The sequence below is a fragment of the Salmo trutta genome, chromosome 1 (genome assembly GCF_901001165.1).
Source record: "Salmo trutta chromosome 1, fSalTru1.1, whole genome shotgun sequence".
Lineage (NCBI taxonomy): Eukaryota > Metazoa > Chordata > Actinopteri > Salmoniformes > Salmonidae > Salmo > Salmo trutta.
Window position 1 is genome coordinate 9,815,814 of NC_042957.1, and position 17,636 is coordinate 9,833,449.

The 17,636-nt window shown below is 44.9% G+C and overlaps 1 protein-coding gene across 5 annotated transcripts; it reads right to left on the reverse strand.

The window, feature by feature from the left end:
- Positions 1 to 2,366: 2,366 nt before the first annotated feature.
- On the reverse strand, positions 2,367 to 17,272 carry LOC115158135 (transcription initiation factor IIA subunit 1). 5 transcript variants are annotated; one of them, XM_029706838.1, is made up of 12 exons: positions 17,055 to 17,272; positions 12,938 to 13,039; positions 12,546 to 12,705; positions 9,167 to 9,205; positions 8,964 to 9,028; positions 7,180 to 7,255; positions 6,974 to 7,015; positions 6,576 to 6,709; positions 5,952 to 6,053; positions 5,451 to 5,693; positions 3,805 to 3,894; positions 2,367 to 3,454 (listed from the first exon to the last, which is right to left on the reverse strand). In XM_029706838.1, the coding sequence occupies exons 1-12, from the start codon at positions 17,082 to 17,084 to the stop codon at positions 3,347 to 3,349; spliced, it is 1,191 nt and encodes a 396-aa protein (XP_029562698.1). In that variant the 5' UTR covers positions 17,085 to 17,272; the 3' UTR covers positions 2,367 to 3,346. The 5 variants fall into 5 exon arrangements, with proteins under 5 accessions (XP_029562698.1, XP_029562615.1, XP_029562960.1 ...); XM_029706755.1 differs by having other exon boundaries at positions 6,558 to 6,709; XM_029707100.1 differs by lacking the exon at positions 17,055 to 17,272 and adding an exon at positions 16,151 to 16,254 and having other exon boundaries at positions 6,558 to 6,709.
- Positions 17,273 to 17,636: the final 364 nt, after the last annotated feature.

Genomic DNA, 17,636 nt, shown 5'->3' on the forward strand with positions numbered 1-17,636 from the left:
CTATACATACCCACAGCGCTATACATACCCACAGCGCTATACATACCCACAGCGCTATACATACCCACAGCGCTATACATACCCACAGCGCTATACATACCCACAGCGCTATACATACACACATCAGTCATGACGTGGAGCACAGCGCTATACATACACACATCAGTCATGACGTGGAGCACAGCGCGATGGAGCCTAGTCCAGCCAACAGAAAAACATAGGGAGAAAAGCAACACGCGGTTATGGTCATAAGAGCACAGTTTGGTGCGGCTTCTTGTCTTCTTTTTACTCTCAAAAATATAACAAATCGCCTGAGCTTTCAGGAATAAATACAACAAAAACATCTACAAAAAAGAAAAAAATTAATCATAAAAATATGATCCATTTATACTGTAACGTCAGAAAGAGGATGTGGGTGACCATTCCAACAACATTGAACTGATGACAAGATCAAGCAGTGAACTCAGACAGACCTCAAACGAGTAACACTATAAATACACACAAAGACACAGGAGAAAAATAAGCCAGAAGGATTGGGCATGTTGTGGCTGTGGACAAACTCCACTGACTGACTGAACAATACGTTGACACTGACAGTGCAAATCTCCCACTGGCTGTACTGATCGGGTACTGAATCAGAAGACCGGATCCACAAAATAGTAAAACTCTCAGATAAGTGTTTTGAAGACATTTTTACAATAATTGTATCTATCCATTCATTGGTTGATTCTTTGCAAAGGGACAGTCAACAATAGGATGATTCAGGATTAGGGCATGAAGCAGACAGGTTGAAATCAGAGACATATATTTAAATATACTGCTCAAAAAAATAAAGGGAACACTTAAACAACACAATGTAACTCCAAGTCAATCACACTTCTGTGAAATCAAACTGTCCACTTAGGAAGCAACACTGATTGACAATAAATGTCATAAGCTGTTGTGCAAATGGAATAGACAACAGGTGGAAATTATAGGCAATTAGCAAGACACCCCCAATAAAGGAGTGATTCTGCAGGTGGGGACCACAGACAACTTCTCAGTTCCTATGCTTCCTGGCTGATGTTTTGGTCACTTTTGAATGCTGGCGGTGCTTTCACTCTAGTGGTAGCATGAGACGGAGTCTACAACCCACACAAGTGGCTCAGGTTGTGCAGCTCATCCAGGATGGCACATCAATGCGAGCTGTGGCAAGAAGGTTTGCTGTGTCTGTCAGCGTAGTGTCCAGAGTATGGAGGCGCTACCAGGAGACAGGCCAGTACATCAGGAGACGTGGAGGAGGCCGTAGGAGGGCAACAACCCAGCAGCAGGACCGCTACCTCCGCCTTTGTGCAAGGAGGAGCAGGAGGAGCACTGCCAGAGCCCTGCAAAATGACCTCCAGCAGGCCACAAATGTGCATGTGTCTGCTCAAACGGTCAGAAACAGACTCCATGAGGGTGGTATGAGGGCCCGACGTCCACAGGTGGGGGTTGTGCTTACAGCCCAACACCGTGCAGGACGTTTGGCATTTGCCAGAGAACACCAAGATTGTCAAAGTCGCCACTGGCGCCCTGTGCTCTTCACAGATGAAAGCAGGTTCACACTGAGCACGTGACAGAGTCTGGAGACGCCGTGGAGAACGTTCTGCTGCCTGCAACATCCTCCAGCATGACCGGTTTGGCGGTGGGTCAGTCATGGTGTGGGGTGGCATTTCTTTGGGGGGCCGCACAGCCCTCCATGTGCTCGCCAGAGGTAGCCTGACTGCCATTAGGTACCGAGATGAGATCCTCAGACCCCTTGTGAGACCATATGCTGGTGCGGTTGGCCCTGGGTTCCTCCTAATGCAAGACAATGCTAGACCTCATGTTGCTGGAGTGTGTCAGCGGTTCCTGCAAGAGGAAGGCATTGATGCTATGGACTGGCCCGCCCGTTCCCCAGACCTGAATCCAATTGAGCACATCTGGGACATCATGTCTCGCTCCATCCACCAACGCCATGTTGCACCACAGACTGTCCAGGAGTTGGCGGACGCTTTAGTCCAGGTCTGGGAGGAGATCCCTAAGGAGACCATCCGCCACCTCATTAGGAGCATGCCCAGGCGTTGTAGGGAGGTCATACAGGCACGTGGAGGCCACACACACTACTGAGCCTCATTTTGACTTGTTTTAAGAACATTACATCAAAGTTGGATCAGCCTGTAGTGTGGTTTTCCACTTTAATTTTGAGTGTGACTCCAAATCCAGACCTCCATGGGTTGATAAATTGGATTTCCATTGATTATTTTTGTGTGATTTTGTTGTCAGCACATTCAACTATGTAAAGAAAAAAGTATCTAATAAGATTATTTCATTCATTCAGATCTAGGATGTGTTATTTCAGTGTTCCCTTTATTTTTTTGAGCAGTATATATGACTCTGGAAGAAATGTTTAGACTCTGCACTCTCAGAGAAAATAAAAACATCCTTTTGCCTTTAGTGTTGGTCTTCATCATAATAAAACAATATTAAAACAGCAACAGGAGGGGAGCTAGACTGCTGAACACAGTGGCTATCACTATCAACAAGATAAACAGGAGGGCATTTTTAGTACGGACCATCAGAACATGTGGCAGGAATATCATATCAGTGACATGGACCCAGATCTACAAGCAGATGAAGCTAATAACGTCAGCCTTTTTCAAAACAGCCATCTTAACTCAATACACTGGTGTCAACTTCACAGTGTAGTGCCCAGTCGCTGAAAAAAACTGGGATTGACTGACAGGTTTCCTAGCCAATCACTGGGCACACAACTGGGATCGAAAGACTCACTGTCCAGTCACTGGATATTTTATCTGACCTTCGACCCGGATTCAAACCTATTGGCATAAAGTGTTTAGGGTGGGTCAACTCAAGTCAGTGGTTATATCTGGTCCACTATAAGTGTGGGAGAAAACAGTCATGTCAAAATAGAGGTGAATTCAGTCAAACAAAGAGCCTAAGAAGATTTCTCCTTCGATCCCTCAGCCGTGCCGCATGGAATCCTCAGTGTCTTGTCTTGGGAGGCTTGTAGGGTATTGGGTGTTAATACAGACATACCATTCATACAGATGTGCATCAGTCAGTATCACAGTTTTGGGTGGTGTGTTACGTTTATTTCCTTCCCAAACTAACCCATCCCAGGTCCTCTGGCTGAAATATGATTCCCTGGGTCATAGTTATTGATGAGTCTCTTTCTCAAACTTGACAGAAAGTTCCAGAGTTCCTTCGTGGTGTTTTTTTGTTGTTGTGTTCCTTTTCTGTGTTCCAAATGGCACCCTATTCCCTATGTAGTGCACTATATAGGTAATAGAGTGCTATTTGGGACGCATACTTTGTGCTGTGTGTTTTACCACTCTGCGTCCCCGATGGCTTTGGAGAAGACGTAGTCTCGGCCGTTCAGGTTCATGATCCCATCCTTCAGGTGGAACTTCCATTTGTTCTTACTTCTGTGGATCTGAGGGGGAACCAATTGGGCATTAGGAATGTGGGCGAGGGCAGCAGACTGGGCTATCTCTCTCACTACAGTCTGTGTGTGTACTTCTGTGGCTCTGAGGAGGGGAACCAATGGGACAGTGTCAGTGTGGCGGTTAGGAGGGGAGCAGATGGGGATACCAGTCACACATTCACTAAACACACACACGAAGTCTGGGGTTTCCTCACTGTGATTTCTCCTATACAGGAAGTCTGGGGTTTCGTCACTGTGGTTTCCCCTATACAGGAAATCTGGGGTTTCCTCACTGTGGTTTCTCCTATACAGGAAGTCTGGGGTCACACATGCGATAATGTAATCCGGAGATATCTTACCTTGTCGTACTGGCACACCACCACGTTCTCTGTATCAAACAGTTCTTGGTCCTCCTCATCACTCACATCATCTTCACTATTCAGAGGCTCCTGAGAGAGTGAGGGACGGTTAATTATATCTATCCCTCTCAATCCAGTGTTTCCCCTATATTCATTTAGCCCCTGTACTACTACTACTATTTATATTTATCATCATCATCATCATCATCATCAGATTGTCCGAGAAACATCCAAGGTACACTAGTATGTGGACACCTGCTCCTTGAACATCTCATTCCAATATCATGGGCATTAATATGGAGTTGGTCCCCCCTTTGTTGCTATAACTCTTCTGGGAAGGCTTTTCACTAGATGTTGGAACATTGCTGCAGGGACTTGTTCCATTCAGCCACGAAGGCAATAGTGAGGTCGGGAACTGATATTGAGCGATTAGTCCAGGCTCGCAGTCGGCGTTCCAATTCATCCCAGAGGTGTTTGATGGGGTTGAGGTCAGGGCTCTGTGCAGGCCAGTCAAGTTCTTTCTGTTTGCATGTCGCTTTGTGCGCGGGGGCATTGTCATGCTGAAACAGGAAAGGGCCTTCTCCAAACTGTTGCCACAAAGTTGGAAGCACAGGATCATCTAGAATGTAATTGTACGCTGTACCGTTAAGATCTTCCTTCACTGGAACTCAGGGGCCCGAACCATGAAAAACAGCCCCCGACCACCATTCCTCCTCCACTAAACTACAGTTGGCAACTATGCATTGGGGTAGGTAGTGTTCTCCTGGCATCCACCAAACCCAGATTCCTCCATCGGACAGCCAGATGGTGAAGCATGATTCATCACTCCAGACAACGCGTTTCCACTGCTCCAGAGTCCAATGGCGGTGAGCTTTACACCACTCCAGGCGACGCGTGGCATTGTGCATGGTGTTGTTAGGCTTGTGTGCGGCTGCTCGGCCATGGAAACCCATTTCATGAAGCTCCCGACGAACAGTTATTGTGCTGGCGTTGCTTTCAGAGGCAGTTTGGAACTCGGTAGGGAGTGTTGCAACCAAGAACAGACGATTTTTAAGTGCTACACGCTTCAGAACTCGGCCGTCCCGTTCTGTGAGTTGTATGGCCTACCACTTCGCGGCTGAGCCGTTGTTGCTCCTAGACGTTTCCACTTCACAATAACAGCACTTACAGTTGACCGGGGCAGCTCTAGCAGGGCAGAAATTTGACGAACTTGTTGGAAAGGTTGCATCCTATGACGGTGCCACGTTAAAAGTCACTGTGCTCTTCAGTAAGGCCATTCTACTGTCAATGTTTGTCTATGGAAATTGCATGGCTGTGTGCTCAATTTTATACACCGGTTACCAACGGATGTGGCTGAAATAGCCGAATCCACTAATTTGAAGGGGTGTCCACATACTTTTGGCCATGTAGTGTAACTGGCTTGTAATCTTGGAAGTGTAGCCAACCTTATTAATAGATGTAATAATTGTTATGTAAAGCTCAACTATTTGTCGGGTTAATTTAGACTTGGCTTGTGATGTCATGAGATCAAGATCAAATTAAACTATCCTCGATTTACAGATGAGATTAAAAGATTCATACAAACATTCGACGGTAAAAGGTTTCAGAATCGTTGACGTCTTTCTCTCGTCTCATTGACTACCCACCTCCTCCACCTGGCCGTCCTCTCCATCTTTTTCCTTTTCTTCATCTTCCTCCTCGTCATACTCTTCCTCCTCATCTTCTTCCTCTGAGGACGTGTCCCCCGCTCCGTCCACCTGCAGCATCATAGCAGGCTGCTGCTGTTGCTGTGGACCTCCTGGTGCAGCTCCGCCCTGGACCTGTTGAACTTGTTGGACCTGCTGCTGGATCTGCTGCACCTGACCGGGCTGGCCTGTCATCTGCATTACCTAAAGAGAGGGATGGGTTGAGAAGGGTAGGTTAGTGAGAGATGGTTGAATGTGGGATGGGGGATGGGGTGTTCAGCAGAGTAATCATGATCGTCTGTATAATAACATAAAAAATTCCCTTTTGGCATCTGCATATCTATAGCTTGTCAAGAGCTGAATGTAAAAATAAATTGAATATAGCTATACTAAAGCATATTTTATTAAAATAAACACTTTGTATAATACGCCGTGTGTAGTGACTAGTGAGTAAGGTCTGACCTGTGCATTCTGCTGGACCTTGTTCCCAGTGAGGATGACCTGTTGAGGCTGGATGATGACTCCTGTCTGCTGGGGGAGTCCTCCCTGGAGAGGAGCCAGTACCTGTGGGGGAGGGGTACAGCAACATGGTATTACACCCCACACAGTAATGACCATTTGAATCCACCATTCAGTTTTCAATGGCACTTGTTGAATTGAAAACTGAATGAACCCCAACTCAGATCTACCACAGCTCTGACACAGGACCAAGGGTTCTGGCCCTGGTTAGTGAGCAAGCGGCCTCAGAAAATACTATTAACTGCATGATGTTGTTTAACTGTGAGTACCTGCACCAGGGGTCTAACTCCAGGGAGCCTATACCTGCATCAGGAGGCCTATACCTGCATCAGGGGGTCTATACCTGCACCAGTGGGCCTATACCTGCACCAGGAGGTCTAAATCCAGGAAGCCTATACCTGCATCAGGAGGCCTCCACCTGCATCAGGAGACCTATACCTGTACCAGGGGGTCTAACTCCAGGGAACCTCCACCTGCACCTGGAGGCCTCCACCTGCACCAGGCGGCTCAAACTTTTACAAACACTGGGAGGACAGTGATAGGACCTACCTGTGTGATGGGGCGTACCTGCTGTATGACGGGGGCCTGCCCACCGCCAGGCTGCATCTGAGGAAGGACCTGCTGCTGAAGGACCATCTGCTGCTGAGGCTGGATAATGTACTGGGTCCCGTTAGCCGCACGCAGCACCTGGAGGATCTGACCTGGGGTCAGGGACAGGGTAGAGGTGCGGTTTAGCTATGAAGAGTATGTTCAGGATCTGACCCGAGATCAGAGGAGAGAGAGAGAGATGGAGACCAGAGCCCCCAAGACCCAGACCCAACCTCGTGAGACTAAACCCAAGACCCAGAGTAGCGAAACCATGACCAGATCAAGAACATTTTGAATGTTGAGAAACAAGTATATTAACAAGTCTGAAAAATTGTTTGTCATTCCTAAATGTTGTGGGGAGTATAAGTTGTACACACCGTCCACTGTTTTAAGATACATATTCTGGGGCAAATTGCCGCCTGACGTGCATCACCCGGGAAGGACAGAAGAAATTCAGGGCAGAACAAAAAACAAAACAAATTGGTATTTGGTGAGGTAATCTTTCTGCATTTTATAATCAATCAATATGTACTGTTGTAATATATTATGAAGACTGGAGCTGGTGGGATGTTAAATGCTATACCTTGGCTAGTGATGAGTTGTTGGTAGGGACTGATTCCTGTTGGTAAGGCCAAGGTTGCTGCTGTGGATGCTGCATTCTAGAGGTCAGACAGAGAAAACACATCACAAACCAGGCAGATACCAGGAGAGATGGGTACCCCTAGTCACGCAGGAACACACACACACACACACACACACACACACACACACACACACACACACACACACACACACACACACACACACACACACACACACACACACACACACACACACACACACACACACACACAGAGAGAGGTTATTTGAGATGGAGTCTGCTCAGATTTAAACGCCTGGAGAAGCTTTTAAAATGTAACCTAGCAATTTGCTATAATAATCCTATATTCTGTACAGAAGACAGGTGTCAGTTGAGAAGACAACACCAGATGGTGGGTGGGGGAGAGGTTGGAGAGGAAACAGGGAAGAAAATAGAGACAACTTCCTATTTAGTCTGAAAAACACACACAGAGTGAGAGAGAGAGACACAGAGAGAGAGAGAGACACAGAGAGAGAGAGAGAGACAGAGAGACAGAGAGAGACACAGAGAGACACAGAGAGAGAGAGAGAGACACAGAGAGAAGAGAGACACAGAGAGAGAGAGAGACACAGGGAGAGGAGAGGAGGACAGAGAGACATAGAGCGACCAGAGAGGACACAGAGAGAGAGAGAGGCACAGATGAGATAGAGAGAGAGACACAGAGAGAGAGAGAGAGAGAGAGGCAGAGAGAGACACAGAGGAGACAGCGAGACACGAGAGAAGAGAGACACCAGAGGAGGAGAGAGAAACAGAGAGGAGAGGAACAGAGATGAGAGGAGAGAAACAGAGAGGGAGAGGAACAGAGAGAAGAGAGAGAGGAGAGAGGAAGAGGACAGGAGAGACACAGAGAGACAGAGAGGTACCACAGAGAGAGAGAGAGAGACACAGAGAGCGAGAGGAGAGGAGACACGAGAGAGAGAAGGAGACACAGAGGAGAGAGAGAGAGACACAGAGGAGAGAGACAGAGGGAGAGAGAGAGACACAGAGAGGGAGAGAGAGACACAGAGAGAGAGAGAGAGACACAGAGAGAGAGAGAGAGACACAGAGAGAGAGACACAGAGATGGAGAGAGAGAGAGACACAGAGAGAGACACAGAGACAGAGAGACACAGAGACAAAGAGAGAGAGAGAGACAGAGAGAGACACAGAGAGAGAAAGAGAGAGACACAGAGAAAGAGAGAGAGACACAGATAGAGAGGAGAGGGGGGAGGGAGAGAACAGACGAGTGCAAAGCTCTTCGAGGTTTATCTGCTCTGTAATCTAGTGTGAAATCCTTAGCTCTCAGTAAACTATTTCCTGCGTGGCCTCTCCTCCTCTCTCTCTTCCATCTGTCCTCCAGCTGGCCTGGTCGATCATGCTCAGGGCCAGCTCTCACGTTTACACTGTGTGTGCGTGTGTGGACAGGGGCCCATGTGTGTGTTTGTGTGTAGAGGGGTCTGTGGGTCTCAGCTATTCTATAATCCATGTGAGTGAGTTCAAAGGGAAGCCACTCATAATGGTGAGGCTCTCATCATTGACACATGCATTATGTCAGCCGGGGGGAATCTGTCTGCAGTGGTTTCATCGTGGATAACTTTACAGATGCCATTGAAATATGACATCAATGAAAAACTGTCACTCGTAATGTCTTTATAATTGATTTGAATTAATTCTTCAAGGGTCCTATGGTGGGAAACTCTGGTCCTATACCTGTGGTCCAGCTACAGACAAACCCACTACTCCACTCACCATCCCTGTTGCACTCATATGCTGCAGAATTTTAGGATCCTGCACAATGACTTGCTGCTGGGGTGCTGTGGAGAGAAATTATACAAATGTATTCAGTATTTATTACATTTTCTCAGTAATTATACATTTATGATACAGCTCCTTATAAATGCTGCTTTGGAACAAACTGTGTGTGTGTGTGTAATAATCATGTATAATATTACCGCTGGTGACAGTAGGCCGGGTCGATTGCCAGCTTGTCACTGTGAATGAGAAAGGATTCTCTTTTCAATGCCTTCATTGTTGTTGTTCAATCATATAGTTTGCAGATATGATAGCCATTTTAAGTAGTTATTGAAATGGATTTTGGGCAACCTTAAAGGACCTGTTGTACCTGGGTTAATGGACACAACATTTTATAAAATACATTGTGAGTATGGGAAGTGCTATAGAAGGTCCTATAAATGAGAAAGAGTGTGGACAGAGTTAGCCGGCAGGGCAGGGGCTAAGGCAGGTGGCTTTAAATGGGCTAAGGTAGGTGGCTTTAAATGGGCTAAGGTAGGAGGCTTTAAATGGGCTAAGGTAGGTGGCTTTAAATGGGCTAAGGCAGGTGGCTTTAAATGGGCTAAGGTAGGTGGCTTTAAATGGGCTAAGGTAGGTGGTTTTAAATGGGCTAAAGTAGGTGGCTTTAAAGGGGTGTAGGTAGGTGGTTTTAAATGGGCTAAGGTAGGTGGTTTTAAATGGGCTAAGGTAGGTGGCTTTAAATGGGCTAAGGTAGGTGGCTTTAAATGGGTTAAGGTAGGTGGTTTTAAATGGGCTAAAGTAGGTGGCTTTAAAGGGGTGTAGGTAGGTGGCTTTAAAGGGGTGTAGGTAGGTGTCTTTAAAGGGGTGTAGGTAGGTGGCTTTAAAGGGGTGTAGGTAGGTGGCTTTAAAGGGATGTAGGTAGGTGGTTTTAAATGGGCTAAGGTAGGTGGCTTTAAAGAGGTGTAGTAGATAGGTGGCTTTAAAGGGGTGTAGTAGATAGGTGGCTTTAAAGGGGTGTAGTAGATAGGTGGCTTTAAAGGGGTGTAGTGGGTAGGTGGCTTTAAAGGGGTGTAGTAGATAGGTGGCTTTAAAGGGGTGTAGTGGGTAGGTGGCTTTAAAGGGGTGTAGGTAGGTGTGTCAGGGAACTGTGGGTTTTTGTATAGTGCTTTTCATGACCGAAGATTCTTATACACAGGAGGTAGAGCCAGTAGGGATGAAATAGGATGATCAGAGGTGTTAAAGGCTTCATTCGTACTACAACGGTGGACTTTGCTCGTCCGCCTGCCGCTAAACTCTAGCAGGCTTGTAACTATGCAACCGGACTCTTCATTGAAACAATGCTGAAACATCAATCCATGGGTGAGTCTATTGAAATGAATGAAAAATTATATTGTAAATTCCAGCAGGCGATGGGGTGATATAGACTCTTAGAAGTACACATCTTTATTTTATTAAACTTCTTAGGGCTAGGGGGCAGTATTTTCACGGCCAGATAAAAAACATACCCGATTTAAACTGGTTACTACTCTTTTCCAGAAACAAGAATATGCATATAATTTGTAGATTTGGATAGAAAACACTCTAAAGTTTATAAAACTGTTTGAATGGTGTCTGTGAGTATAACAGAACTCATATGGCAGGCCAAAACCTGAGAAGATTCCATAAAGGAAGTGCCCTCTCTGACCATTTATTGTGCTTCTGTGGCATCTCTGTCGAAAATACAGCATCTCTGCTGTAACGTGACAATTTCTAAGGCTCCCATAGGCTCTCTGAAGGTGCCAGAAAGTGGAATGAGATCTCTGCTGTCTCTGGGCTAGGTACAGGAGCGCTGTTTGTGAGTGGTCAGGCTGGTGGCTCAGAGACAGGAGATGCGCGGCCCTGAGAAGTGGCCATGTTTTTCTTTCAGCCTTTGAACGAAAACAACGTCGCCCAGTTGGAATATTATCGCTATTTCACGAGAAAAATCGCATAAAAATGTATTTTAAACAGCGTTTGACATGCTTCTAAGTACGGTAATGGAATATTTTGAAATCTTTTGTCACGACATGCGTCCGCGCGTCGCCCTTCGGATAGGGACCTGAACGCACGAACAAAACGGAGGATATTTGAACATAACTATGGATTATTTTGAACCAAAACAACATTTGTGGTTGAAGTAGAAGTCCTGGGAGTGCATTCTGATGAAGAACAGCAAAGGTAATCCAATTTTTCTACTAGTAATTCTGAGTTTACTGAGCCTCGATGTTGGCGAGTGTCTGTTTAGCTAGCCATGATGGCCGGGCTATCTACTCAGAATATTGCAAAATGTGCATTTGCCGAAAAGCTATTTTAAAATCTGACATATCGATTGCATAAAGGAGTTCTGTATCTATAATTCTTTAAATAATTGCTGTGTATTTTGTAAACGTTTATCAAGAGTAATTTAGTAAATTCACCGGAAGTTTTCGGTGTGTATGCTAGTTCTGAACGTCACATGCTAATGTAAAAAGCTGGTTTTTGATATAAATATGAACTTGATTGAACAAAGCATGCATGTATTGTATAACATAATGTCCTAGGAGTGTCATCTGATGAAGATCATCAAAGGTTAGTGCTGCATTTAGCTGTGGTTTTGGTTTTTGTGACATATATGCTAGCTTGAAAAATGGCTGTGTGATTATTTCTGGCTGGGTACTCTCCTAACATAATCTAATGTTTTGGTTTCGCTGTAAAGCCTTTTTGAAATCGGACAATGTGGTTAGATTAACGAGAGTCTTGTCTTTAAAATGGTGTAAAATAGTCATATGTTTGAGAAATTGAAGTTTTTGTATTTCGCGCCACTCGATTCCACTGGCTGTTGACTAGGTGGGACGTACCCGAGAGAGGTTAATTATCGTTAATGCCGTCTTCGGTGTGCTTATCAATGATTATCAATTATTGTATTAAGTCATACAAACCTTACCGTGTGTGAAGCTCAAAACGCATTTCTCATTACTATTTTAACGTGACTATTTAAACACAAAAACACATCTGACTAATAAAATATTTAAAAATCAGTCGTCTTCTTCAAATGAAGGAGATGATGACGCAATCTTTGCAAGAGGGAGGGAATCTGATTTCATCGGTCCTCAACCGGTGGCTCAGTCATTTCATTCAGGGTAAGGGGCTTAAAAGCTTACCTGGCTTAAAAGGTGAGCCACTTTCATTTGAACGGTTATCCCAAGTTGAACTCAGAGTTGACCAAAGTTACCTTTCTAACTCCTCAAACCTGCTTGGTAAAATACCCCCCGCCAAATCCTAGTATTAAAAGCATAATCAATTGAGAATCTCCATTAGACATATATTTTTTGTCTAGGACTAGGCTTAATCTATGTCTGGGAAACCAGCCCATTATGGCTGCGTTTAGACAGGCAGCCCAATTCTGATCTTTTTCCCACTAATTGGTCTTTTGAACAATCAGATCAGCTCTGAAAAAGATCTGATTTATCAAAATACAAATTAGTGAAAAGTAAAATAATTGGACTGCCTGTCTAAACACATCAAATGTAGCCTACCGGGAACAACAGAGGTGGTGTGTCAGGGCCAATGCCTGGGACTCACCTTGCTGCTGTGGGGGCAGGAGGACCTGCTGTGTCTGGGCTTGCTGGGTGGCCTGCTGGGCCTGTTGTGCCTGCTGCTGGGCTGCTGCCTGGAGGGCCGCCTGCTCCTCTGTGTTGAAGCCCTCCACTGCCTTACTCTGCATTAGCTTGTTCTCCCACAGCTAAAGGAGAGGGGAGGAGAGGGAACTTTAAAATGGAGGGTAGACTGTTGACCACCATTTTGACATTTGTATTGTCTATTCTACTTTTTTTTAAACTACAGGGAGAGAGGTTATCATAGTGGAAACTACATCAGATGGGAGCTACAAAAGGGAAGCTAACACTAGCGCAGACAAGAGAGAACAACATTCTAGAATGGAATGTTACTAGAAGGAAGAGTTCTGTGTTCTGTACCGTTTTGAGTTCCATGAGGACCTGCTCGTCCACCCCCTCATCCAGGAAGAGCTCCCGGACCTCGTTGATAACATCTTCAATCACAGACCTGTACAGTTTAGGCTGAGAAAACAGAGTACTGTTAGAAGTGCTCTAATGTATATTATAAACTGGGTGGTTTGAGCCCTGAATGCACGGGTATGATAAAAACATCACACTATATACAGTGCACTTGGAAAGTATTCAGACCCTTTGACTTTTTCCACATGTTTACGTTACAGCCTTATTCTAAAATTGATGAAATAAATGTAAAAATATATCATCAACCCACACACAATACCCTATAATGACAAAGCGAAAACAAGTTTAGATTTTTTTGCAGAAATATCTTATTTATATAAGTATTCACACCCTTTGCTATGAGACTTGAAATTGAGCTCAGGTGCATCCAATCAAGTTGTAGATGTTCCTACAACTTGATTGGTGGCCACCTGTGGTAAATTCAATTGATCGGACATGATTTGAAAAGTCACACACCTGTCTATATAAAGGTCCCACAGTTGACAGTGCATGTCAGAGCAAAAACCAAGCCATGAGGTCAAAGGAATTGTCCGTAGAGCTCCGAGACAGGATTGTGTCGAGACCCCGATCTGGGGAAGGGTACCAAAACATTTCTGCAGCATTGGAGGTCCCCAAGAACACAGTGGCCGCATCACTCTTAAATGGAAGAAGTTTGGAACCACCAAGACTTTTCCTAGAGCTGGCCACCTGGACAAATTGAGCAATCAGGGGAGAAAGGCCTTGGTCAGAGGTGACCAAGAACCTGATGGTCACTGACAGAGCTCCAGAGTTCCTCTGTGGAGATGGGAGAACCTTCCAGAAGGTCAACCATCTCTACAGCACTCCACCAATCAGGCCTTTCTGGTCGAGTGACCCCTTGGAAGCCACTCCTCAGTAAAAGGCACATGACAGTCCGCTTGGAGTTTGCCAAAAGGCACCTAAAAACTCTCAGATCATGAGAAACAAGATTCTCTGGTCTGATGAAACCAAGATTTAACTTTTTGGCCTGAATGCCAAGCGTCACATCTGGAGGAAACCTGGCACCATCCCTACGGTGAAGCACGGTGGTGGCAGCATCATGCTGTGGGGATGTTTTTCAGAGGCAGGGACTGGGAAACTAGTCAGCATCGAGGGAAAGATGAACAGAGCAAAGTACAGAGAGAACCTTGATGAAAACATGCTCCACAGCGCTTAGGACCTCAGACTGGGGGCGAAGGTTCATCTTCCAACAGGACAACGACCCTAAACACACAGTCAAGACAACGCAGGAGTGGCTTAGGGACAAGACTCTGAATGTCCTTGAGTGGCCCAGCCAGAGCCCGGACTTGAACCCAATCAGACATCTCTGGAGACCTGAAAATAGCTATGCAGCGACCCTCCCCATCCAACCTGACAGAGCTTGAGAGGATCTGCAGAGAATGGGAGAAACTCCCCAAATACAGGTGTGCCAAGCTTGCAGTGTCATACCCAAGAAGGCTTGAGGCTGTAATCGCTGCCAAAGGTGCTTCAACAAAGTACTGAGTAAAGGGTCTGAATACTTATGTAAATGTGATATGTTTTTAAAAACCTATTTTTGGTTTGTCATTACAGGGGTATTGTGTGGAAATTGATGAAGAAATCAATTTATTTTATCCATTTCAGAATAAGGCTGTAACGTAACAAAATGTGGAAAAAGGGAAGGGGGTCTGAATACTTTCTGAATGCACTGTTTACAAAAGCATGTGGACATCCCTTAAAATTAGTCGATTTGGCTATTTCAACCACACCAGTTGCATACAATCGAGCACACAGCCATGCAATCTCCATAGACAAATATTGGCAGTAGAATGGCCTTATTGAAGAGCTCAGTGACTTTCAATGTGGTACCATCATAGGATGCAACCTTTCTAACAAGTCAGTTTGTCAAATTTCTGCCCTGCCTGAGCTGCTACGGTCAACTGGAAGTGCTGTTATTGTGAAGTGGAAACATCTAGGAGCAACAACGGCTCAACCGCGAGCTGGTAGGCCACACAAGCTCACAGAATGGGACCACTGAGTGCTGAAGAGTGTAAAAATGGTATGTCCTCGATTGCAACACTCAATACCAGTTCCAAAATTGCCTCTGGAAGCAACGTCAGCACAAGAACTGTTCATCATGTGATGTACTTTTTACTGTTCTACTCACCTTGGTGACCAGTTTATAATAGCAGTAAGGCACCTCAGGGGTTTGTAGTATATGGCCAATATACCACAGCTAAGGGCTGTATCCAGGCACTCAGAGTTGCGTCGTGCATAAGAACAGCCCTTAGCCGTGGTATATTGGCCATAATATACCATCAACGGCATATTATTGCCTAATGTTAGCTGGGTGCTGCATTATTTAACATTAACTGCATTATTGCTTGGTGACAACTGGTGACAACTGAAATGTGCCATTCAACTAAATGTGCCATTCTTAACTATCTTAAATCAGTTAGAAACTATTAAATTATGCAAGTAAAACGTTTTAGCAGCCCCCCCACACAGCAAAGAGAAACGTTGTAAAGTTATTTTCCTGCAATTATGCACATTTAGCCAAGGGGAGTAGAGAACATGTTGCCGTTTTAAAGCAAGAATGCTGCTGCAATTCTATACGTTTTACAATGGGGAGGAGAGAAGATTTAGCCATTTTATAACTAATTTCATGCCATACGGCAAAGATAAAATGTGCAGTTGTACAGCTAATTTCCTGCAATTCTACACATGTTTCCATAGGATGGAGGCAAATGTTTGCAGTTTTAATTATGACAACTGATGATCAAATGGGCCCCACCCCAGTTGGTAATTCGACCATGCTTCCAAGTTTAGATACCTGGCCGCTAGACTAATTTTCCGATCTAACTTGGGGTGATTGAGTGACTGCTGATGCACAACCAACATTTCAAAATTGCATCTTGTTTATTCTAACTCAACAGTAAGTTGAGACCCCGACTGATTAATTTAGATGTTTTATTGGGCCGCCCGGCAGTTACCCATCCCTGGCCTACTTACGTTAGATCATCGAAAGACAAGCCCGCAAATGTGCATACGGGAGCTTTCACACCATAAACAACACATCAATCGGCATTTATGGTATACTCAAAACGTAAACAACCGAAAGACAATGATCAGTTGGAGCTAGTTAAACTCAATCGGCCATGCACAAAATACACTAACATTTCAATCGACCATAATTCCCCCAAACTAAAATGGTCGCATGGACAGCGACCACTGTCCTTATTCGTCGGTGTCCGTCGTGGTGGACCTCAGTCTCCCTCCCTACTATAAAAAGCTCGGTGATGTTTATATGTAGAGCCGGTGACGTAGCGTTGACTAGCACCTTCCCATCCCGGACAGTCTATATTAGAGAGCCAATATGGCTGTATAAAACCGAGCAGCGGAAAGGAGGAGGGTCACAACCGTCGAGAGGAGACATGGACGCGATTTTACCGAGCCGGGTTCAGCGACCATTGCCTGGTGCTCGGAGTCGCTATTCAAATGATGGATGTAAATTGAATTGCTGGTATCTAGATTGTTTTATTTTAGTGAGTTAATATGTCATTTTAGAGATGGGGCCAGGAAAGAGGACATTTGGCTTGGGGCGGCTTGCTGACGTTGCAGCTTTGTTCTAACTAGGAAACACATTTCCAAAAATTCCTCCAAACGCACCAGCAAATGTAGGCTGATGCATGCTAGCTAGCTAGCAGCCAAGATTGCAAATTAGTCTACATTGCAATTAAAAAGGCTCAAGTCACATTTTACTATTTAGCTAACTATGTCGTTAGCTTCACCAAAGACTTGTCTTCTGGCTTGTATTAACATTAGCCCAAGTTACCAACGCCATTCGCCAGCTGTATTCTGAAAAAATGCAGAGGATTCAAATGGTTTCGAAAAGGGGTTAAAATGGCCGATTGTTGTACTTATGGCTATAATTTTTATTAATGAGAACATCGACTGTTAGCCAACAATACTTCCTAAGTCGCTTTTAATATGCTTCCACTCAAAATGCCAACCTTTTTTTTGGCAGCTAGCAGTTTGCCATCATCAGTTTTTACTGACTACCTCTGACAATGATCCTTACCACTTGATTCGAGTTAGCCGAGCTCGCCATTACACGAAAATCAAGCGAGGAATAAGAGCAAAAAAAATAAAATAACGACCTAAAACAACTGGGTACGACACTTAATAATAGCCGGCATAACTTTTGTAAATAAAACACAGATTTTAACGGTCTTATTTACAAACACGGACTCTGCCTTCCCAGCCGTCCTTCGCCCGCCGTTGTCCTCCTTTATATACCGAGCATGAGCTGCGAGTGCGCGAGACATAGGGCAGGGTCAACCCGGTCATTACCGCGAGATTCCGCGGGAATATCGTCCAGGAGAAAACAGGGACGTGTTCAGCAGGACACAACGTTTTGGAACGTTCAGATAGAAATGTATTATGCAGAATCATTCAAATGCATTTCTGACCTATAGAACAAGAAATCATGTGTAGGCTCTATTCATGGAATTTATATCTACCACGTTCGACAACGTTTGGCAAATGAACGTGGTCCAACTTCAGCTTTGACAGCACTGGGAAATATATTGTTACATTGTGTACTGGGAAATGCATGAATGAGAATGCTCACAAAATCAAATAGCTTTGTTTTATAATTCTG

Coding starts and splice junctions, on each gene's coding strand:
- LOC115158135 (XM_029706755.1), bottom strand. CDS start 17,084: ATGGCGAGCTCGGCTAACTCGAATCAAGTG. Junction 3,895..5,450: donor AGGACGGCCAGGTGGAGGAG/GTGGGTAGTCAA, acceptor TCACTCTCTCAG/GAGCCTCTGAATAGTGAAGA. Junction 3,455..3,804: donor TGGTGTGCCAGTACGACAAG/GTAAGATATCTC, acceptor GTTCCCCCTCAG/ATCCACAGAAGTAAGAACAA.